Raw genomic sequence first — 22,875 nt, 5'->3', positions numbered from 1 at the left:
GCCTGTTGTCCTGATACCGTAGGTGGGTCCATGTTCATTTGCCATTTTATAAGTTTTTTAAGAAGTTAAGTATCAGCATTTTCACATACACCGGCCTCTTGCCTCTCAAAGGGCCTGGCTTCATGAGAAGCAAACGGCTCCCCCAAGCTCGGTGAAGATGGCTGCCCAGGCGCCTCCCTTGTCCAGGTCAGAGGTCTACTGTGTGGACACTTGTGCTTTGATCGTGTCTCTCTGCCTTCCTTTCAGGGCGTAAAGCGAGACCTGCTACTCACCCCAAAGTGCATGTACTTAATCGGGCGAGAGAAGGTCAAACAAGGCCCAGACAAAGGCCTCGTGAAAGAGGTTCTGAAGCGAAGAATCGAGATGGAGAGGATCCTGTCGGTGTCCCTCAGGTGAGTGGGGCGGGGCGACCCTTGCTCTCAGCATGGCTGTCAGTGTTCCAAGTGCAGCCAGGGGAGAGGCCAGCTGAGCCATCATCAAAATCAGGAGGAAGAAAGCCGGGCGTGGTGGCGCACGCTTGTAATCCCAGCATTCGGGAGGCTGAGACCCGAGGATTGCGGTTCGCAGACAGCCTCAGCTACTTAGTGGGGCCCTTTGCAACTCAGTGAGACCCTGTTTAAAAATAAAGAATACAAAATAGGGCAGGGGGTGTAGCTTGGAAGTCGAATGCCCCTGGGTTCCATCTCCAGTACTGCAAAAAAAAAAAAAAAAAAAAAAAAAAATCAAGATGAAGAGAATGGAATTTCCCTTCTCAGAGAAGACTTAAATTTTAGTCTCAGAGACTCCAGATGGGACAAGAAGATGGTACCAAGAGCCAGGCATAATGGGGCACACCTGTAATCTAGTACTTGGGAGACTGAGACAGGAGGATCACAGGTTCGAGGCTAGTTTCAGTAAATTAGTGAGATCCCTGTTTCAAAAATTAAAAATAAAAAAAGGACTAAAAATGTAGCTCAGAGGTAAATGCCCCTGGGTTCAATCCCTAGTACCCTGCCCCCCTAAAATAATAAAAAACCACCAAATCCATTCACAGTCCAAGCAGAGGTGACCTAGAGCGGAGGTGTCTTTGGGCCTTTGCAGCTGGCTCTCCAGAACATGCAGCCCTGGGGACATCACCACGCAGCTCACGCTCCCATGGGCCCTGGGCTCCCTGGCGTTTGGAAGCAGCGGTTGTTCCTGCAAGACCGTGGGCAGGGCTCTTGCTCTTCCTGCCAGGACTCCAGCTTCCTTTTGGCATGGGGGCTCCTGTGCATGAGCAGACCTCCCCACATCCCTATGCCAAGAATTCCTGGACTAAATTCCCTCTGAAGACAGGAAATCCAGCCAGTCCCAGAAGAGGAAGAACAGGCCCCGCGAGCCCCGCTGCTTTCTCAGGGCAGCTCTTGAAAGTAGTGATGCTCTGATCACCCGTGAACATGTCTAGTGGAGGGCACCAGGACGCCTCTGTTCACTCCTACTGCACACAGGGAAACACTGCCGTGCTCAGGAGGAAGCAGGGTTTTCTGTGCTCGCTCAGACCTACCAGGCTCCCAGTCTGGCTCCAGTGTGGTAACCCAAAGCAGTTTTCCTGTGTGTCTTTTCTTGCCTGCATCTCTGTGGTTTCTGATTCTATCTGTTCCTAATTTTGCTGGATAAAAGGCCAGGTGGTACAAAGATGTGGGGACATTTCTAAGCAGGCAAGCCCACCAGAGTCCTCCCTAGGGGCCCGTCTCAGGTAGGCCTCCACGTGTGGACTCAGGGACAGACTCTGGACTTGTCTGGGTCTTCCTGAACCTCCAGTTCACTGGCTGGTCACCACCTGATGGCCACACCCCCATGGCCCCACCCTACCCAGCGGGGGCCCTGAGGCTGCCCGGCCTCCCTCTCCTTCCCTCTTTCTTCCCACTGCCTAGGGTCCTGCTGTACCTGGGCTGAGCTGGGTGGACTGAGATGTGCTGTTGAGCACATCGGCATTCGCTGTCTGCTGGTCAGGTCTTCCGAGTTTGTCAAACATGAATTGTTTGCACTCCGTTTTTTCCTTCTTCCACTGCCCCTGGGGACACAGTGTCTCATCATCAAATCAGCTTCTTTTCCTTCATCTTCTTTAGGGTTCATGGTCTCTATCTTCACTTCCTTGTGGCCTTTTCTTTTTATTATTTACTCACTTCGTAGTACTGGGCTGTGAACCCAGAGTGTTCTGTCTCTGAGCTGGTTAAACGCTAAAGTCTCTATACAAAAATAACCACAACACTGTGGTCACATGCCGGTGTGCGGCAGTGCACCTCATGATCATCTGTTCATTCATTCACTCGAACTAAGGATTGAACACAGGGACATTTTGCCTCCAGTCTATACCTTCGACCCTTTTTCTTTTCCTTTTTCTGTTTTTTGTTTTGAAACAGGGTCTCACTACATCACTGCAAAACTTGCTAAGTTGCTATTGCTGATCTCGAACCTACGATTCTCCTGTCTAAGCTTCCCAGTTACTAGTTGTAGGTGTGTGTTGCCAAGCCCAAATCTATTTATTATTATTATGTGTGTGTGTGTGTGTGTGTGTGTGTGTGTGTGTGTGTGTTACTGGGGATAGAACCCAGGAGCATTCCAGCATTCCTCCTCTGAGCTACACCCCAGCCCTATTTTTTAGTCTTATTTATTTATTTATGTATTTATGTGTGAGTGTGTGTGTGTGTGTGTGTGTGTGTGTGTGTGTGTGTTATTGGGGGTGGAACCCAGGGGCTTTTCTACCTTCGTGCTATACACCCAGGCCTATTTTATACTTTATTTGGAAATAGGGTCTCACTAAGTAGCTGAGAACCTAAGTAGCTGAGGCTGGCTTCGAACCTGCGTGATCCTCCTGTCTCTGCCTCCCAAGCACTGGGATTACAAGCGTGCATCACCATGCCCACTAGTCTTTTTATATTTGAAACAGGGTCTCACTGAGTTGTAAAGGGCTTAAGTAGCTGAGGCTAGCCAACCGTGATCCTCCAGGCTCTGCCTCCCTAATGCTGGGATTGTAAGCGTGCGCCACCACGCCTGGCCTATTTTTATTTTTTATTTTGAAACAGTCTCACTAAGTTGTGGAGGGCCTCACTAAGTAGCTGAGGCTGGCCATGAACCTGTAATACCTCTGTCTCAACCTCCCAAGTACTGGCATTACAAGTGTGCACCACTATGCCCAACTCTTATTTATTTTGAAAACAGGGTCTCACTAAGTTCCTGAGGCTGGAAGCATTTCTTTCTTTCTTTCTTTCTTTCTTTCTTTCTTTCTTTCTTTCTTTCTTTCTCTTTTTCTTTCTTTTTTGTGAGTTGGGGGGTGGAACCCAGGGGGTATTTGAACTCCAAGCTACACCCCCTGTCCTATTTTTTATTCTTTATTTTGAAACAGGGCCTCACTAAGTAGCTGAGGCTGTCCGCGAACTGCGATCCTCTGGTCTCAGCCTCCCAAATGCTAGGATTACAAGCATGCGCCACCACGCCCGGCTGCAGCCTTTCTTTAAAAAAAAAAAAAAAAAAAAGTAATAAAATGAGGTACTTAGTTAGCATAAAAGTTTTTCTGGCTCTAAGCGGAAAAGGCTGAGTCATTGTAACCCGTGATGTCTGCCCACTACAGTTCCTGTGCCTCACCACTTACTGAGATTAGTGCTGGCTTCTCATCCATTTATTCATTGGGTTAGGAGAGTAATCAGAAACCAAGTGAGGAGAGCAGCCAAGAGGTGACGGTGTGTGCAGAATCAAACCTAACATAAACATGTTACTGCTATCAAAGTGGCTGGGCATGGTGCACACCGGTCATCCAGTACGTGGGAGGCTGACACAGGAGGATCACAAGCCAGCCTCAGCAATTTCGGGAGGCCCTCAGCAACTTAGTGAGACTGTTTCCAAATAAAGAATAAAATATAGGGCGGAGAGTGTAGCTTGGAAGTAGAATGCCCCAGGGTTCAATCCCCAGCACCACACACACAAATAATATAAACAAATAAATAAATAAGTAGATGATAGATGGATAGATAGATAGATTTGGGCTTGGTAGCACACACCTGCAATTCTAGTCATTGTTTTGGGAGGCTGAGACAGGAGGATCATAGGTTAGAGACCAGCCTTAGCAACTTAGTAAGTTTTGTCGCAAAAATAAACAAACAAACAAACAAAAAAAGCTTTCTAAATGCCCTGCAAACTTTGTCTTTGAGCCACCTCTAACTCTTACAAGAGTAACTAATGTCAGTGCAAAGTGGACTCACGGCTCCCTGTTCAGGAACACAGCCAGGGTGCAGTGTTGGAATGTGAGCGGGACGAGACGTTTGTGCTGATGGATTGCTCATTTCCCTAGGTGTGATCACAGTATTGTGGGGTTTTGTTTTTGTTTTTGTTTTGTTTTGTTTTGGTGGTACTGGGATTCCTGGAAACCCTTCTACCTCTGGGCTACACTCCCAGACCTATTTTATACTTTTTTTTTTTTTTTTAAATTTGGAAACAGGGTCTCTTTCTTCAAACCTGCAGGATCCTCCTGTCTCCGCCTCCCAAGCGCGGGGATTACAAGCGTGCGCCACCACGCCCGGTGTTATTTTTGTATAGAGACTTTAGCTTTTAACGACACACTGAAATAGTTAAGGATAAAAATAATGCAATCTTTGTACTTGTTTTTTCATTAACTTCTTTGTGTGGACGTGGAGGAGTGGGGTCTATAAAATAGCATCGTCCAAGGGTCAGTAGTTGCTCAGACACGCTGAGCGTGGCAGTTCCTCCTGTCCTACTTTTTTCTTTATTTCTACTTTATATTTTCTGTATAAAAAGCTTTTTAATCCTTCTGTAGATATTAATCATTAAAAGCATGCACAGATGCTACTAAGGATTGAATCCAGGAGCATTCTACCTCTGAGCTACACCCCAGGCTCTATTTTATGTGTGTGTGGTACTGGGGGTGGAACCCAGGGCTTTTCTACCTCCAGGCTACGCCCCCAGACCTATTTTATACTTTATTTGGAAACAGGGTCTCACTAAGTTGCTGAGAGCCTCACTAAGTAGCTGAGGCTGGCTTTGAACCTGTGCGATCCTCCTGTCTCAGCCTCACAAGCACGGGGATTAAAATCATGCGCCACCACGCCCAGCTTCTGCCATGGCTTCTAATAGTCCTTCTCATTCTGGGGGCCAAGCACCAGAGCCCAAGACCAAAAACTCCATGGTCAATAGACTTCTAACACTGACGTGTACTTAGAAAAGCAGCCTTGCAGAGGGTGTGTAGACAGCTCACCACACTCTTGCCCTGCAGTCTGCAGTGTCAGTAAAATTTCCTAAACTTTCTGGGAATAAAAAAAAAACAAGCCCACCTGTTCTGCTGTCGGAAGCATTGCTAAAACCGTAACTTGCCGTGACCTGTGTGCTTTGCAACCTGGGAATCCTCAACATGGTTGGGCTAGTGCATGCCTCGTGCCCCCAAAACACTGGGATTCCAAGTGTGGGTGGTTGGTCAGTGGCTGGAGCTGCTCCAGCCTGGGGAGGGGAAGAGCCAGCAGTGTGGATGCGTGCCCTGCAGGCCCCGACTTCTGGTGTGCAGGAGAGGACTGGGCCTCCTACCCGGCCCCGGGGAGCCTCCCCAACAAGACCCCAAAGGGCCGAGGCTTGGCATGTCTCAGGTCTCCTCGGGCTGCTGCAGCGCCGGCCCTCACACAGGGAGGCTTCGGGCCAGCTTTGTCTTCTTATTTGCCGTTATATCTTCCAGTTTACTAAAGCTTTTCATGATGAGAGAAAACTCCTAAAAGGCTTACATAAAGGCAGGGCTGTCCTTGGCAATCATCTTTTCAGCTTAAGAAACAACCCCTTTAGGACTGTACTCCATGTTTTCTAACTACCACTTTTGTGAAGAAACTACATGAGGTAAGAGAATGAAAGAGGTCTCTCTATCGCTGTTGTCAGCGGTAAGTGAGCTGTAAAGAATTGCAGCTTGTGCACATGGACAGGACGGGGCCACGTCCAAAGATAAGTCTGATTTTTTTTTTTTTTTTTAAGAATAAATAAACCTAAAAGCTTTGTTTCCAGCCCAGGAGCATGGGCCGGGAGCGGGGAAGGAGCTGACGCGCCACAGGGGTGAAGATGGCTCCAGTCACTCTGGTGCCTCTGCCACTGCAGGGAGAGGTTTCTGAGTTTGATGGTTGAAGTCAAAGCGTCCAGACGCATCTCAGTTCCAGACTCACACTGATAATGGGCTCTGACGTTTGGGCCTGCATGCTTTTCTTCTCTATGGAAGTGATGCCTAATAAGTCTAAGCACATTAAACCTCTCAAGGCTACTCTTCTTGGACTCATTTTATTCTGTTGAATAATCGATCACCCAAACCAGACACATCCAGACAAGTCACTATGCTTTGAGAGAAGCCGCTAAAGCAGGAAGGAGTTTGATTTCTCACCCAAGGTCTCGTTGGTGTCCTCTTTCCCACTGGAGGTCTACTGTGACAACCTGTGGTGTGTGGTGTGTGTGTGTGTGTGTGTGTGTGTGTGTGTGTGTGTGTGTGTGTGTGTGATACTGGAGGTTTAACCCAAGCGCATTCTACCTCTGAGCTAGGCCTCTGGCCCTTTTTACTTTTTTTTTTTTTTTTTTGTGGTACTGGGAATGGAACCCAGGGGCCTTCTATCTCCAGGCTATATATACTACCAGACCTATTTTATATTTTATTTGGAAACAGGGTCTCTTAAGCCAGCTGAGGCTGGCTTCAAACCTGCGCGATCCTCCTGTCTCAGCCTCCCAAGCGTGGGGATTACAAGCGTGCGCCACCACGCCCGGCTTTACACTTTATTTTGAAACAGAGTCGGCTAAGTTGCTGAGGGGTCTCACCAAACTGCTGACACTGGCTTCCCAACCTGGGATCCTCCTGTCTCAGCCTCCCAAGAATGGGATTCCAAGCATGTACCACCACGGCCAGCTGTGACAGTCTGCACCTGTGCTCAGATACTTGAACTTTTTCATTAATTCCAAATGCCTTGAGAGAGCTCTTCTGAGCAGCTTTTACCTGACTGCCCTTTGACTTTGAATTGCCCTAACTGAAGTGACATTTCCAGAGTTGGCCTGGAGAAACAGGAGGCTGGGGTCATGTCAGGAGAGATCCTGGGCCTCAGAAGCAATACTGTGGCCCAAAAGACAGACCTCTTCTACACCCCCGGCCCTTTTGAAATTTTCAAACAAGGTCTTGCTAAATTGCTGAGGCTCACCTGAACCTACAGTCCTCCTGTCTCAGCTTCCAAGTACTGGGATTACCTGGTTATACCTTTTATTTGTTTGTGGTTTTTTTTTTTTTTTCAGCACTGAGGATGGAACCCAGGGGCATTCTACCTCTGAGCTACACCCCCAGCCTTACTTTTTTATTCTTTATTTGGAAACAGTCTCACCGAGTTGCAAAGTAGCTGAGGCTGGCCTCGAGCTGCGATCCTCCCCTCTCAGCCTCCTGAATGCTGGGATTACAAGCGTGCGCGACCACACCCGGCTCACTTTGTGTTTTAAAACACTAGGTGCCACCTTAACGTAAACCTTGTATCTTAGCATCACAAGAATGGACAAAAGGCATGGTAGCAATTTGGGGATCTTTTTTTATACTCAGGATTGAACCTAGGGGCATTCTGCCTCCAAGCAATGCCTCAGCCTCTTTTATTTTTCGTGCTAAGGGCCTCACTAGTTGCTGAGACTGTCCTCAAACCTGTGATCCCCCTGCCTCAGCCTTGCATGTACTGGGATTCTAGGCATGCGCCACCACCCCAGTCAGTGAACTTGACTCATTGAAGCTCTGCCTGTTGTGGTCTCTGTTCGGTTCCATGAATACAACAAAATAGCAATGGGCCCCCTGGGAACCACTGGCCTTCTTTGGGTAGAAACCCCTGGTGGAGAGTTCCTGGCTAGGTGCCGGAGCCCGGCAAAAGTACGGGTTCTGAAGAGAGGTGTAAGGATGAAGAATTTATCTCTAAGAATTTGATTCTCAGAAAATTTAATTTATTCTAATGTGGGGGAGCCGCCAGCCTACTGTCTCTACTGGCCGATCCCTGTTCTTGGGTCAGTATTTCCTACTGCTCGACTACAACGCCTGGGTCAGTATTTCTTTATTGCGCTGACGCTCCTGGCCGACGCCTACTTCTGGGTCAATCTCATCTTTATTGCGCCGATGCCGACACTGGGTTTGTTTTTCCAGAGGTATTTATACACAGCTACAGATCAATCAACATTCTCGTGCCCTCACCACCAGAATACAATACAGACCAATGCCAAAGCACATACATTACAGATAGGTCAATCAATACCCTCGTGTCAGCATCACCTGATCTTCTCCCAGACCTTTTTGATCTTTCCATAACCCCAAACCTTGTTGACTCTGGACAAAGGACAGTCAGCTGAGTCAGAGACACTAATCTAGGGGAAGGCCTTAATGGCTCCCCACAGCTAGGTGCCTTGGCGGACCAAGGCAGTCAGTAGCTAGAGCCACGGCCTCTGCCAGAGTCTCAGTGTCCCCATTACCCCAGTTTACGATTTACATGTTGAAACGTGATGGTTAATGTGATGGTATAAAGAGGTGGGGCCTTTAGCAGGTAGTGACCTTAAAAAAGCGGTGCAAGGGAGTGATGTGGGCCTTCCACGTAGGGAGGATGTCAGCAACTTGGTGAGGCCTTGTTTCCAAATAAAAAATAAAATAGCGCTGGGGGTGTAGCTTGAAGGTAGAATGCAGGGTTCAATCCTCTGTACCACAATAAATATAAATAAGTAAATAAATAAATAGGTCAAGTTCTACAGGGAAGGAAAATCCCTTGTTTCAAAGAGTCTCTACGGATCGCACAGGTTCAAGGCCAGCCTCAGGTACTGAGTGAGGCTGTCAGCAACTTAGTGACAATCAAGTATAAAATGGGTCTGGGAGTACAGCCCTGTTTCCAGTCAAGTATAAAATAGGTCTGGGAGTGTAGCCTCGAGGTAGAAAACCCCTGGGTTCCACCCCCAGTACCACCAAAAAATAAAAAAGATTTTGTCCATTAGAGATTAAACCCAATCTCTAATGAAATGTCATTCTTTTTGTTTTTTTGTTTTGCAGGTCTGGGGGTGGAACCCAGGGGCATTCTACCTCCAAGCTACACCCGCGGCCCTATTTTTTATTCTTTATTTTGAAACAGGGTCTAAGTTATGGAGGGCCTCACTAAGTAGTTGAGGCTGGCCACAAACAGCCATCCTCCTGTCTCAGCCTCCCGAATGCTGGGATTACAAATGTGTGCTACCAGATTAGTTATTTGACGGTGGTATTTCGTACTACTTGTAAACATGTATATTATGCCGCCTTTGGGGGTGCTGGGTCAAAGCTAGATAATAAAAATTCTCAACTATATATGTGCTGTTGCTTCCTGCAAACTCCAGCCAGGCCTGGTGTAGCCTCAGTCTTGTGCCTGCTTCTCGCAGCTCCTGACGGCGTGCTCCTCCAGGCACAAGTTCCTCATAGTCCTGTCCTGCTCAGGCTTGCAGTTCTCTCAGAAGCGTGCTTTTTCCTTGTCCAGCAAAACTCAGTCTCAGTTGATGATCTGCGCCCGCGTGGTGCTGCACACCTGCCCTGTGCGGCTCTGGACTTTGATGTGTCTGTACGTCCCGGGAGCACTAGCCATGGAGTGGAGACAGAGCCCCGTTTGCCTGAAGGTTCTTAGTAAGTGCATAGGAAGTGCAGGGCGCTGGCTTGCTGTTTGATAACCAAGCTTCTAATTGTTCAGGTTTGGCTTTATGACAATGTATAACCATATTGTAAATTCTGCTAACATGGAAGCGCGCATAGAACTGCTCATTTTCACTTTATTCATAACATTCTGGATTTTTATGTTCTTAAGAACACAGAAAAGCTGGGCATGGCGGCGCACACTTGTAATCCCAGTATTTGGGAGGCTGAGACAGGAGGATCACAGGTTCATAGCCAGCCTCAGCCACTTAGTGAGGTCCTCTGCAACTTAGTGAGACCCTGTTTCAAAATAAAGAATAAAAAAATAGGTCTGAGGGTATAGCTCAGAGGTAGAATGCCCCTGGGTTCTATTCCCCAGCACACACACACACACACACACACACTCACACTCACACAAATAGGACTGGGGGTGTAGCTTGGAGGTAGAATGTCCCTGGGCTCAATCCCCAGTACTGAAAAAAGAAAAAGAAATCATGTGAAAGAAATATTTATTATGCTCTTGATAGGCTAAACATTTCCTTTGAAAACAGATTTCAAGCCAGGTGTGGTGGCGCACGCTTGTAATCCCCGCGCTTGGGAGGCTGAGACAGGAGGATTGCACAGGTTCGAAGCCAGCCTTAGCTACTTAGTGAGGCTCACAGCAACTTACTGAGACACTTTTTCTAAATAAATTATAAAAACTAGGGCTGGGGGTATAGCGCAGAGGTAGAAAGCCCCTGGGTTCCACCCCCAAGTACCATGCACAAACAAAAAAGGAAACAGATTTCATTGGTTTATTATAATTCATTGCTATGTTTCTTTTAAAGATTATGAAAGAAACACAGCCCAGCACTGTCTTAAAGGATAATAAAATGAGTAAAAAAATTAAAAAAATAAAAAGTTAGCTGGGCATGGTGGCACATACTTGTAATCCCAGTACTTGGGAGGCTGAGACAGGAAGATTCAAAGCCAGCCTTAGCTACTTAGCAAGGCTCTCAACACCTTAGTGAGACCCTGTTTCCAAATAAAACTATAAAATAGGTCTGGAAGTGTATCCCGGGAGTAGAAGAAGGCCCCTGGGTTCCATCCCCAGTACCCAAAAGAAAAAAAAAAGTCATGGGTGTGGGTGCAGCTTGTTAGTGGAGCCGTGCTCAGCATGCACAGGGCTCTGGGCGCGATCCCGAGCACCTACCGATAATGACACAGTCACCATGATGGGATAAACAGCGTGCGGCTTTCATTAAAATGTCCAATCTCTTCACAGCACCATGCAGGACGACATCTTTATTCTCCATGAGCAGGAGTATGATAGTTTGCTTGAATCTGTCTTCAAAACGGAATTCTTAAGCCTCTTAGCAAAGCGCTATGAAGAAAAGACCCAGAAGCAACTACCTCTGAAATTCAGCAACACGTAAGTCAGGGTCCAGGGCCAGAACTTGTGAGTAAAAGCAAGACGGGCCTTGCTCCGGGTCCTGTGAGCGGGAGGCCCTTGGGGCAGGCTATGGCGTCCAGCTGGCTCCAGCAGCCTCAGCAAGCTCACAGGAGGCCTCACCTCAGTGCCCACGCAGCCTGGACATTTATCACAGATTGACAAAGGTCACGTGGATGAAATATCAGCTTTATACAGTGGTGGTTTTTATCATTTAGATAAAGATCACCCAAATGAAGGCGGGAAAGGCAGGTGTCCAAGCATCATCCCAACAGAGCTTTTTATTTAGCAGAGCAGACAGCACAGTCAAGCTGGAAGCAGATGAAAGGGATTTGAATGGGGCTTAAATTCTCCAATTAATGATAATAAACCCCCTTGGTGGGCATTTGGGAACTGGGCCGCCAACATCTTGCACCTTGTTTTGGCAACATGGTCTAATACTGTTCAGCTTCTAATCTCATCGTTGTGGAATGAGTTACTTCCACATCTATAAAATGGAAACATCCTCCATCTTTTCCTGCTCACAAGAATGAGTCCTTTATGAGCCAGGTGTGGCGGCGCACACTTGTAATCCCAGCATTCAGGAGGCTGAGACTGGAGGATTGCAGTTCGCAGACAGCCTCAGCTACTTAGTGAGGCCCTCTGCAACTCAGTGAGACCCAGTTTCAAAATAAATAAAAAATTGGGCAGGGGGTGTAGCTCGGAGGTTGAATGCCCCTGGGTTCCATCCCCAGACCCACACACAAAAAAAAGTCCTTTATGTCATGACAGGAGAGACTTATTTGAAGTATTTTTCTTTCCCATAACATGAGAAAATATAAGTTATATAGCAAACTGAATTGCACGATGTAGACACTATGGGAAAGTTCAAACTAGTTGGGATCTAAGCTTTGGTTGCCAGCATTTCCTTTCCCTGACCTGGGTGGGCAGTGGTGGTGGAAGAATAGAATTAATTAAATAGGAGCCATATTCTGTGCGAAGGAAACTTCAGCTGCCTGTGTCTGGCATCCATCTCAGAGCTCCACAAAGACAGGGAAAATAGCTGAAACAGGGGTGTGACCTAAAGATTGTCCCCTTCCCACCATCCCCAGGCGGTCCCCTGAGGCCATCTGACAGTGTCCTGTCCTTCTAACAGGGTACCTCCCTCTCCTGCTGGGTTCTCACAGGAACCGGGCACTGTCTGCCACTGCTCTGGGGCAGCGGGCCCCAGTGGGTCTGCCTGCCCTGCACCTGGTTGAGGCTGCCTGGTCTGGCAGGCTTTCCTAGCAGGCTTTCCACGTGGATCCGTCGTGGGCACTGTTTTCTCCCTGTTTGATTCCAACTTGTTAATTCCAACAAATGTGCTTGTCACAGGCTTGAATTGAAGTTGAAAAAGGAGAACTGGGGTCCCTGGAGCGCAGGGGGGTCCCGGCAGGTGCAGTTCCACCAAGGCTTCGGGGACCTGGCCATCCTGAAGCCCAGCAACAAAGTGCTGCAGGTCAGCATCGGACCCGGGCTGCCCAAGAACTCCCGTAAGTGTCCCGTGGCCACACGTCCCGCAGGCAAGACGATGGTCTGCACCTGGCCCCTCGCAGGTGCCAATGGCTGCTCAGGTCTGGGGCGGAATCACTTACACCTACTATTTTAGGGTTTTCTTCAGATGGGACCTTTCAAAATAAACCAACATCTAGGAAAATAGGCAGTTCAGTCTTTCTCAATGATTTAGTTATTATGTTTAGCACAACAGGCATTACAATATTAATTGTGTTTAAAACAAAGTTTGTTGGCTACAAATTTCCCAACTCTGGCCAGTCAGAACTTGTTGGCCATGCAGCCATTACCCTCTCTGTGGAGTTAAAGGAAACTGGCCAGATTTACCAGCTCCCTGCATGATTTCACCATGATGAGTCAGAGTCACGATATCTTTCTGGGTTTTTTTGGGGGGGGAGTACTGGGGATTGAACCCAGGGGAATTCCACCTCTGCGCTACACCCCCAGTCCTTTTTTAAATGTTGAAACAGTATCTTGCTAAATTGCTGAGGCTGGTGTTGAATCTGAGATCTTCCTGTCTCAGCCTCTCAAGTACTGGGATTAGAGGCGTGCACCGCCACACCCAGCAGGGTATCTTTTCTCACTGTAGAGTGCTTTATTAGAAGACACACACGCACTCATACATGACTTCCTTGAGCCCCATTCTAGCTCTTTCACTCTTTTCTCATTTATAATTGATACTCATAAGTCAGGTGTGGTAATTTACACCTGTAATCCAGTGCTTGGGGAGCTAAGGCAGGAGGATCATAGGTTCAAGGCCAGCCTCAGCAACCTGGTGAGACCCTGCCTCAAAATTAAAAGGCCTGAGAGTTCAATCCCTAGTACCAAGAAAAAAAAATTGATACTTTATAAACTTGTAATTCACTGTGTAGAATAATCACATATGGCCAGGCATAGTGTCACATATCTGTAATTCCAGAGTACTTGCAGGCTACAGCAGGAGGACTGCAAGTTTGAAGCCAGCCTGGGCAACTTAGCAAGACCCTGTCTCAAAATAAAATAAAAAAATAAAAGGATTGGGGATGTAGCTCAGTGGTAGAGCACTCCTGAGTTCAGTCCCCAGTAATACACAAACACACACACACACACACACACACACACACACACACACACACAATATATGCTATGCGTTCACATATATTTTTCTAAAATTTAGCATATGTGTTCGGTCATCAGAGTGTGCCCTATATAGTTACCAGGTTGTCTACAAAGCTACATATGCATTGACATGTACTGTTGACATAGGAATACAATACAGATAAATACCATCATACCTCCATATGTGCATGGCCACTTGGAAAATGTTGGTATGTCAGTGTATTATCTGCTACTTGCAGAAAACAGCACATTTTGGTAAAACTTTTGAAGAGACTGTGTGTGTGTGTGTGTGTCTGTGTGTGTGTGTGTTTTGCAGGGAATTGAGCCCAGAGGCATTCTATCTCCATAATACATTCCCTGACCGATTTTATTTCTTATTTGGAAACAGAGTCTCACTAGGTTGCTGAAAACCTTGCTAAGTAGCTGAGGCTCTCCTTGAACCTTTTTTTTCTTTCTTATTTTTTTTTAAACTGGGAATGGAACCCAGAGGCATTCTACCTCTGAGCTACACCCCAGCTCTATATCTTACTCTTTATTTTTAAAGCAGGGTCTCACTGAGTTGCAAAGGGCCTAAGTAGCTGAGGCTGTCTGTGAACCACCATCCTCCTGTCTCGCTCTCCCAAATGCTGAGATTACAAATGTGTGCGCCACAGCTGTCCTTGAACCTTTGATCCTCAAATCTCAGCCTCTCTAGTACTAGGATTACAAGCGTGTGCCATCACACCCTGCTGAGGAGACTTTTAAATGAAAGGACGAGTCGGGGTCTGAGGGAAAAGGAACAGTGGGGTGGTCGTTTGAGGAGAGTTGAGCTGAGGGGTGTGGACAGGAGCAGACTGACAACACCCAGCCCCTGGCTCCTTGCCATCCAGGCTGCTGCCAGTGCCTCTCCGGCCACACCAGCTGGAAGCCCGCCCAGACCCCACAGGGCCCCGCAGGGCTGCAGCCAGCCGGCAGGATGCGTGTGAGCAGTGTCCGGCAGGCCCTAGAGAGGACCCTGTCTAGAGCTGCTGCTGTGTCTTATGGGAGTCCCGAGGTAGACCCTTCTCTGTTCTTCAGCGAAATTCCTTCGGGGCCCCTCTTCCAGCTGGTTCTGGCCTCCCCTCCTTCATGTTCGGTTTAGACCCATTTATTGTTTATCCTGTCGGCAGAGATCTCTGCAGAGATCCCATCTGGCCCTGCTGTCCCAGCCCTAATTGTGGCTCGCGGGAATCCTGCATTAGTGCCAGCTTGTCTTCTAATTCCTTCCGGTCTGTGCCAAGGATACAAATCTGCCTCTGGACTTGATGGTCTCTGCGTAATTGGGAGACTATAGAACACGGGCTCTTGCTTGAAAGACTCTTGACACAGGCAGATGTGCAGTAATGCTGCGATGTGCTTTGCAGGTTCGAGGACAGCCTCAGCAAGCAGTGAGACGCTCATAACCTAGCAAGACCCTGTTTCTTTTTTTTTTTTTTTTTGGTGGTGGTGGTACTGGGAATGGAACCCAGTGGCCTTCTACCTCTGGGCTCTAATCTCAGACCTATTTATTTTTTATTTTATTTGGAGACAGGGTCTCTTAAACCAGCTGAGGCTGGCTTCAAACCTGCACGATCCTCTTGTCTCAGCCTCCCAAGCAGGGGGATTACAAGCATGCGCCACCACGCTCAGCTGACCCTGTTTCTAAATAAGAAATAACATTGCACTGCGGGTATAGCTTGAAGAGAGAATGCCTCTGGGTTCAGTCCCTAGTACCACAAAACCAAACAAAAAAAAAATGTCTACAGAACAGAAACACCTCTTCCAGATTATCAGTCTCTCTTTGAAAGGCCACTCTTGATTGCATTTGAGAAATGTATTCCTATAAACTGTCCTCCAGTGCCGGGCGTGGTGGCGCACGCTTGTAATCCCCGCGTTTGGGAGGCAGAGACAGGAGGATCGCGCAGGTTCGAAGCCAGCCGCACGCGCTGGCTTAGGAGACCCTGTTTCCAAATTTAAAAAATGTAAAAATAGGTCTGGGAGTGTAGCCCGGAGGTAGAAGGGCTTCCAGGAACCCCAGTACCACCAAAAAAATAAATAAAACTGGCCCCCCAGCCCCTCCCGCCAGGAGCTCCTGGCATAGGACCCCCATCCAATACCCTTCTCAACAGCAGCAGTTTTCTGCAGACCCAGCTGAGACCTGCACTCCAGACCTCTCAAAAGTTTTCTCTAAGCAGAGAACCATCTGGAGCCATAAAGCCAAGCACTGATTTGTCTTGCTCGTTTATTTCAGGGCCTACCAGAAGGAACACCATCCAAAGCAGAGGCCACTCCGGTGGGACGCAAAATGCCAACTACCCGATGAGGGCTGCCCCTCCTCCCCCAGGTGAGCCACGCATGCGCCGGAGGCTGGGAATACTGCATCTGGACCAGTAACGCCAGGAAGACACACATCACCAACATGCACACCCGCCGCAGGCCGTTTCAGTGCAGTGACCTTACTGGTGACCCCAAAATTCAGAATCAGTGAGAGCCTGAATTGTGGCAGGGGAGCCAGTCCGTATTTCGTTGTCTAGCTACATTGCCCCTTCCATGCTGAGCAGAACATTGTCAGTTTTAAAACAAAGGATGTTGGCCAGGCGTGGTGGCGCATGCTTGTAATCCCCGCACTTGGGAGGCAGAGACAGGAGGATCGCACAGGTTCGAAGCCAGGCGCGCGTGCTGGCTTAGGAGACCCTGTTTCCAAATAAAAATGTAAAAATAGGTCTGGAAGTGTAGCCCGGAGGTAGAAGGGCTTCCAGGAACCCCAGTACCACAAAAAAAAAAAAAAAAAACCAAAGCCAGGTGTGGCGGTACACACCTGTAATCCCAATACCTGGAAGGCTGAGACAGGAGAATTGCAGGTTCAAGGCCATCCTCAGCAACTTAGTGAGACCCTGTTTCAAAATAAAAAGTAAAAAGGACTGAGGTATAGCTCATGGGTAGGATGCCTCTGGGTTCAATTCCTAGTACCAAAAATGGGGGAAAAAAAAAAAGCTGCCTTTATGGGAAAGGGAGTTTGTGGGTTATCAAATCACCACACCACCACTCTCCACTCCAGCCAGGGACAACTGTGATGTCTTACAACAAATTAACAGCTTAGTGAAGAAGTAAAAAAATCTGTTTCTTAGCTAGGACCAGCAGACCCATTCAAAATAAAATAACATCCGGACGAATTACAAAATTGCTACAAAAGTTATTTTTCTTTTGGCCCTTACTTTATATTTCTCTTTTTTAAGTAAGAAAAATAGCCGGGCCGGGCGTGGTGGCGCACGCTTGTAATCCCCATGCTTGGGAGGCGGAGACAGGAGGATTGCGCAGGTTCGAAGCCAGCCATGCTGGCTTAAGAGACCCTGTTTCCAAATTAAAAAAAAAAAAAATAGGTCTGGGAGTGTAGCCTGGAGGTAGAAGGGTTTCCAGGAACCCCAGTACCACCAAAAAAGAAGAAAGAAAGAAAGAAAGAAAGAAAGAAAGAAAGAAAGAAAGAAAGAGAGAAATATAACCTGTAAACTCTAAACTTGAATAACTTTAAGACTTCTTGCCCTTACAAATGTGCTTATTGTTTCAAGAGCGCTTATTTTTGGCAGTGCTGAGGACTGAACGCAGGGCCTCAGGCCTGCTACTCAAGCACTCTGCTGCTAAGCTGCACCTCAGCCCCCTGAAGGACACGTTGCGAATTGGCAAAATGTTTCTCCGCCACTCACAAAGTTCAGTTTGTAAAGAGCTGTTCCCAGAGTGTTTGGTATTAATCAGTTTAGGATTCTTGGGGGCCACATCTGGCTCACATGGTCCCAGACCGGAGAATCCCATCTGTACTGATGGCCAAGATAACGCAGTCTGAAGCATTTCTCTCCTGCTCTGGACTCAGCGCTATGTCCTGACCTGGGCTGGTGCCTGCAAGGAGAAGCCGGGTCTCGTCTCTGGGAGCCTCTGCCCACACTGTCCAGCTGCCACTCCTGCGCTTTTATCCTTCAGGAAAAATACAAGCTGGAAGGAACCTAAGAGAAAGAATGTTAGTTTTTATGTTAATTATATTGCTACTTAAACACTGGCCACAGGTAGTGTTCTGGCCAGGACCACTTGGAGCCCCCCTCCTCTTTTTTTTTTTTTTAACACTCCCAGCCCTATTTTTTTTTTTTTATTTAACTTTAAAATAGGGTCTCAAGCTGGGAGTGGTGGCACACGCTTGTAATCCCCGCGCTTGGGAGGCTGAGACAGGAGGATCACACAGGTTCAAAGCCAGCCTCAGCTGGCTTAAGAGACCCTGTTTCCAAATAAAATATAAAATAGGTCTGGAAGTGTAACTCAGAGGTAGAAGGCCCCTGGGTTCCATCCCCAGTACCACAAAATAAAATAAAATAAAATAGGGTCTCAATAAGTTGCAGAGGGCCTTGCTAAGTTTCTGAGGCTGGCCTTGAGCCTGCTACCCTCCTGTCTCAGCCTCAACCTAGTGAGACCCTGTTTCAAAATAAACAGTATAGGGCTGGGGAGGTAGCTTAGAGGCAGAACGTCCCTGGGTTCAATTCCCAGTTACTTCTCCCAAACCCCACAGAAGCAGGAGCTCCACCTGCTGTTCCTGGGGAGGAAAAGCCACTCATGCCCCGAGAAGGGAGTAGAGCCTCAGGAATGCGCAGCAGCTGGAGTGGCCGGGCGGCTTCTGGACCCGACTCCCCTTATTTAATTGTTTAGTGAAGGACTGACACTCTAAAGGTCAGTGATCTGCTCAAGAGGCAGACTAAAAACTTAAGTCCTAAACCAACTAACTTCCTTCCTTCCTTTATTTATTTATTTGTTTATTTATTTATTTATTTTGTGGTACTGGGGGTGGAGCCCAGGGGCTTTCTACTCCTGGGCTACACCACCAGACCTATTTTACATTTTATTTGGAAACAGGGTCTCACTAAATTGCTGAGAGCCTCACTAAGTAGCTGAGGCTGGCTTTGAATCTGCGTACGCCACCACGCCCAGTTGAAGTCCTAAACCCTCTTTAAACAAAAGGTCAGTCCACAGGCACCAGGCAGTTCTCTGGATCTGGTCGGGAGAGGTCCCACAGTGCAGCTTACTGAAGCAGACTTGGGGAGTCCTATTCTTCACTCTGCCCAGATCTGTCAGTGTGAGAAGAGATACAGCTTCACGGATGGCATGGAATGCTAAAACCCCATGATCGTAACTTAGCACCCACTGCTGTAATCCATCCATTACTTACCAGCTAACGCAGCTTTTGTGAGCCTGACTAGAACTTTCTGTGTGGCCGAGAGAGCAGGCTCCGTCTGGGCTGATGGACAGGGTGGCCGCTCTCCCTTGCCCGTTGTGAATGTTCCATGCAGGCTCCTGCCAAGGACACCCAGGACTCACCCTTTGCGAATGGGCGTCCAGATGTCCAAGCAGCTGCCTGCTTACCCTCGAGTCATAACCTCATCTGTGTTCTCAGACCCAAGAACGTGCCTGCTGGCCAGCTGCACGTGCCCTTTGCTAAACTGTGGGGTCTGAAATGCTGACCATCTGGAGAGCCTATTGTCAAACTCCACCCGCATGTGCTGAGGGTTCCAGGCACTTCCTTCCTGAGCATTTTACATTGTAGTATTAGTTCTATCAGGTTGTATACCTTAAGTGTATATGATTTTATTTTGTTTATCTTTGGTACTGGGGATCGGACCCAGGGGCATTCTACCTCCTAGCTGCACACCCAACCCTTTCTGTTTTTTATTTTGTAACAGGGTCTCGCAAAGTTGCTGAGGTTGTCCTCAAACCTGCAATCCTCCTATCTCAGCCTCCCAAGTACCAGGATTAGTTGTACACTACTGTACCTGGCTTATACAATTTTATTTGACAATTAGAGCTCAGTAAAGCTGGAAGAAAAGACAACAACAATGTGTTCACTCTCCAATCCAATGCACAGCAGCAGTGCTGTCCATTTTTTTTAGATAAGGAAACCGGAAAGTGAAGTCACTTGCTTTTGACTCAGCTCAAAGAACTGTGGAGAGCCTTTTGGCCAAGATCAGAAAATACAAGCTTTGTTTTCTTCTCTTTTCCCCAGGATATCATCAGAATGGCATCATCAAAAACCAGTTTGTGCCACCTCCCCAGGCTCCTGGAAACCAGAGGTCCAATCAGAAAAGCCTGTACACCTCCATGGCCCGCCCGCCCTTGCCGCGGCAACAGTCCACAGGCTCTGACCGAGTATCACAGACACCAGAGAGCCTGGATTTCCTCAAGGTCCCAGACCAGGGTGCTGCAGGGTAAGAGTGCCATCACGTGGATGGAGCGGCCAACTCTGCCGGGGCTCCATCTGTTCATTCTGCAAGGGCTCGGGGCTTCTCTGGGCTGTCAGTGCACCATTCTTAAGGTCAGCGTACTGGAATCCAGGACCCAAGGCTCTGGGGCCTCAGCCAACATCTCGCAAAGTGTAGCCGAACTGATGGCACACGGCTCCTTTTATCCTCCAGAGAGGGCTTCTCTTGGAAGCATCAGCAGAGGGTCCACCGCAGCCCCGAGAGTCCAGCAGAGGGTCCACCGCAGCCCCGAGAGTCCAGCAGAGGGTCCACCGCAGCCCCGAGAGTCCAGCAGAGGGTCCACCGCAGCCCCGAGAGTCCAGCAGAGGGTCCACCGCAGCCCTGAGAGTCCATTAGTCTCTGACCTTTTTACTTTCTTGCACAGTTGAGGGATGATGGGGTTCTGACTGACATCTGTGCCTGTAAAGAATCTTAGCAACATTAAGAATAATATCCCAGTGTCCTATGAGATGCAGATGTTTAACAATATGGTTCTTCAGAGTTCTGCTTTTCTAGAAAAGAAAATGAAGAGTGGTAAAAGAGCTCCAGGCTTTTTAGCTGTAGACATTAAGGATTCAACAGGGTGGATGACAGACGATTAGATCTTTCCCATAGAGTCAAGAGATAGGACTAGGGCCAGAAAAAAGACCAGTGAGGAAACTCTAGACTTTGGAACCAGTAAAAAAAAGAACATTCAGTGGGACATGTTGGTGCAGCCTGTAATCTCAGGACTTGGGAGGCCAAGACAGGGGGATCACGGGTTCCAGGCCAGCCTCAGCAACTTAGCTAGCCCCTCAGCAGCTTGATGAGACCCTATTTTTAAAAAAAAAATGTATGTAGCCGGGCGTGGTGGCGCACGCTTGTATTCCCAGCGCTTGGAGGCCGAGACAGGAGGATCGCACAGGTTTGAAGCCAGCCTCAGCTACTGAGTGAGGTTCTCAGCAACTTAATGAGACTCTGTTTCCAAATAAAGTATAAAATAGGTCTGGGAGTGTAGCCCAGAGGTAGAAAATCCCCTGGGTTCTACCCCCAGTACCACAAAAACAAACAAACAAAAAAAATGGCTGCTGCTTCAAAATAAAAAATGTGTATTGTGACATACACAATAGGCCTGTGCTGGGAGAGAGACACGGCTCCTTCCTCTGGGTGGCAGCCCCCTGTTGACCTCTGTGCCCCGTTGGTAAGTGTCTCCTTGCTCAGCCACTTCTCCTGAAAACCACAAGGCCTGTAAGGATGTCACCATGCTCTCTCTCCCCTGGTGCTCCTTCTACCCAGCAGGTCTTACCCGCCGCCTATCTTGGGCCACAGATAAGCCCGTACCGAAGAGGCGGCGGTCAGTAGAGTGGATGCTAACCTTTGTGTGCACGCTGTGCCCTCGTGCTCTCCCTCTCCCTCCCCTACTGCTTCCCCCACTGACTCGAGTGACCAGTTCTAATGACCATGGTTTCCCTGACTTGCTCGGTCAAAAGCAGTAGTTCTCAGCCGGGCGTGGTGGCGCACACTTGTAATCCCAGCATTTGGGAGGCTGAAACCAGAGGAACGTGGTTCTCGGACAGCCTCAGGTACTTAGTGAGGCCCTCCGCAACTTAGTGAGACCCTGTTTCAAAATAAAAGGATAAAAATAGGGCAGGGGGTGTGGCTCAGAGGTCAAATGCCCCTAAGTTCCATCTCCAGACCTGCAAAAAAAAAAAAAAAAAGCAGTAGTTCTCAACCTAGTGCGCCTCCAAAGCACCTTGCAGGCTTGCTGGATCTCTCCCAGTTTCTACATCATGACCTGGACATGGTGGCGCACCCTGTAATCACAGTACTTGGAAGGCTGAGACAAGAGGATCACAGGTTTGAGGCGAGCCTCAGCAACTTAGTAATAACCTGAGCAACTTGGTGAGACTCTGTTTCCGAAATTTAAAAAAATAAGCTTACAAAGGTGGAATACATCTGTAATCTCAGTATTTATTTTGGAGGCTGAGATGGGAGGATCTCAGGTTCAAAGCCAGACTCAGCAACTGAGTGAGGCTCTCAGCAACTTAGCAAGATCTTGTTCCCCCAAAAAATATACAATAGGGCTGGAGGTATAACTCAGAGGTAGAATGTGCCTGGGTTCACCTTCAGGACCACAAAACAGTTTCTCGTCAGCAGTTCTGGAGTAAAGCCCAAGAGATTCCACGTCTCCCGAGCTCCCAGGCAGTGCTGATGCGCCGACTCAGGGATCCTTGTCTGTTGGGGAAGGGCAGGTACTGGGGATTGAACTCAGGGGCTTTCTACCTCTAAGCTACACCTGCAGTCCCCTTTTTATTTTTTATTTTGAGACAGGGTCTTGCTATATTTGTGGGATCTCACTAAGTTGCTGAGGCTGTCCTCGAACCCGCAATCCTCCTGTCTCAGCCTCCCAAGTACTGGGATTCTAGTTGTGCGCCACCACACAACTCCCAGAGCCCCGTTGTAAAGACCACTGGTCTCAAGGTCCCTGTTATCTGATTGACAAGGCCCGGGGAGACTCTATGTAAAGGTGCATTTGAAGGGTGCGATTAGGATAATGGGGTTCCCCAGGCTGTACCCCAGTCCCACACTATTCAGATGGACGAATATCGCTAAAATAGTGACTTGATTGCTCCTGGGCCCAGTTCGGTGTCCCAAAGTAGGCAGAGAATTAAAACCCATCAGCAGAACGTGCCAAATCTCAGTCAGCTGGCTCCCTACTTGCTTTGGTTTGGCCAGCAGCACCATCTATTCAGCCTGTTCTGCAAGTGGCAGGCTTGCTCAGGGGCCAGCCAGATCATCCAGCAGCCAAGAGTAGGCAGGCTGCAATCTAACCCAGGCGGCCCTCCAGCCCCTGGCAGTGTGCTTCCTGGCAGAAGTCTTAACTGCACCGCACTCCTCGCCACCTCGGGCCTAAAGAGCCAGCACTGTGATGCCAC

At 48.3% G+C, this 22,875-nt stretch overlaps 1 protein-coding gene across 1 annotated transcript in view; it reads left to right on the top strand.

Moving 5' to 3' along the window:
* Positions 1 to 22,875, top strand: part of MYO1E (myosin IE) — a gene marked incomplete at both ends in the record, with an annotated part of 137,877 nt that overhangs the window by 97,955 nt on the left and 17,047 nt on the right. Inside the window, 5 exons of the mRNA XM_080693009.1 lie at positions 247 to 392; positions 10,902 to 11,048; positions 12,420 to 12,577; positions 15,943 to 16,035; positions 19,726 to 19,927. Of these exons, the coding sequence (XP_080549135.1) occupies positions 247 to 392; positions 10,902 to 11,048; positions 12,420 to 12,577; positions 15,943 to 16,035; positions 19,726 to 19,927 (746 nt within the window). The remainder of the gene's footprint in view (positions 1 to 246; positions 393 to 10,901; positions 11,049 to 12,419; positions 12,578 to 15,942; positions 16,036 to 19,725; positions 19,928 to 22,875) is intronic.

This window comes from Muscardinus avellanarius (genome assembly GCF_963383645.1).
Source record: "Muscardinus avellanarius genome assembly, chromosome: 3".
Lineage (NCBI taxonomy): Eukaryota > Metazoa > Chordata > Mammalia > Rodentia > Gliridae > Muscardinus > Muscardinus avellanarius.
Note: the sequence above shows the minus strand (reverse complement) of the source record. Positions and strands in the feature narration are given on the sequence as shown.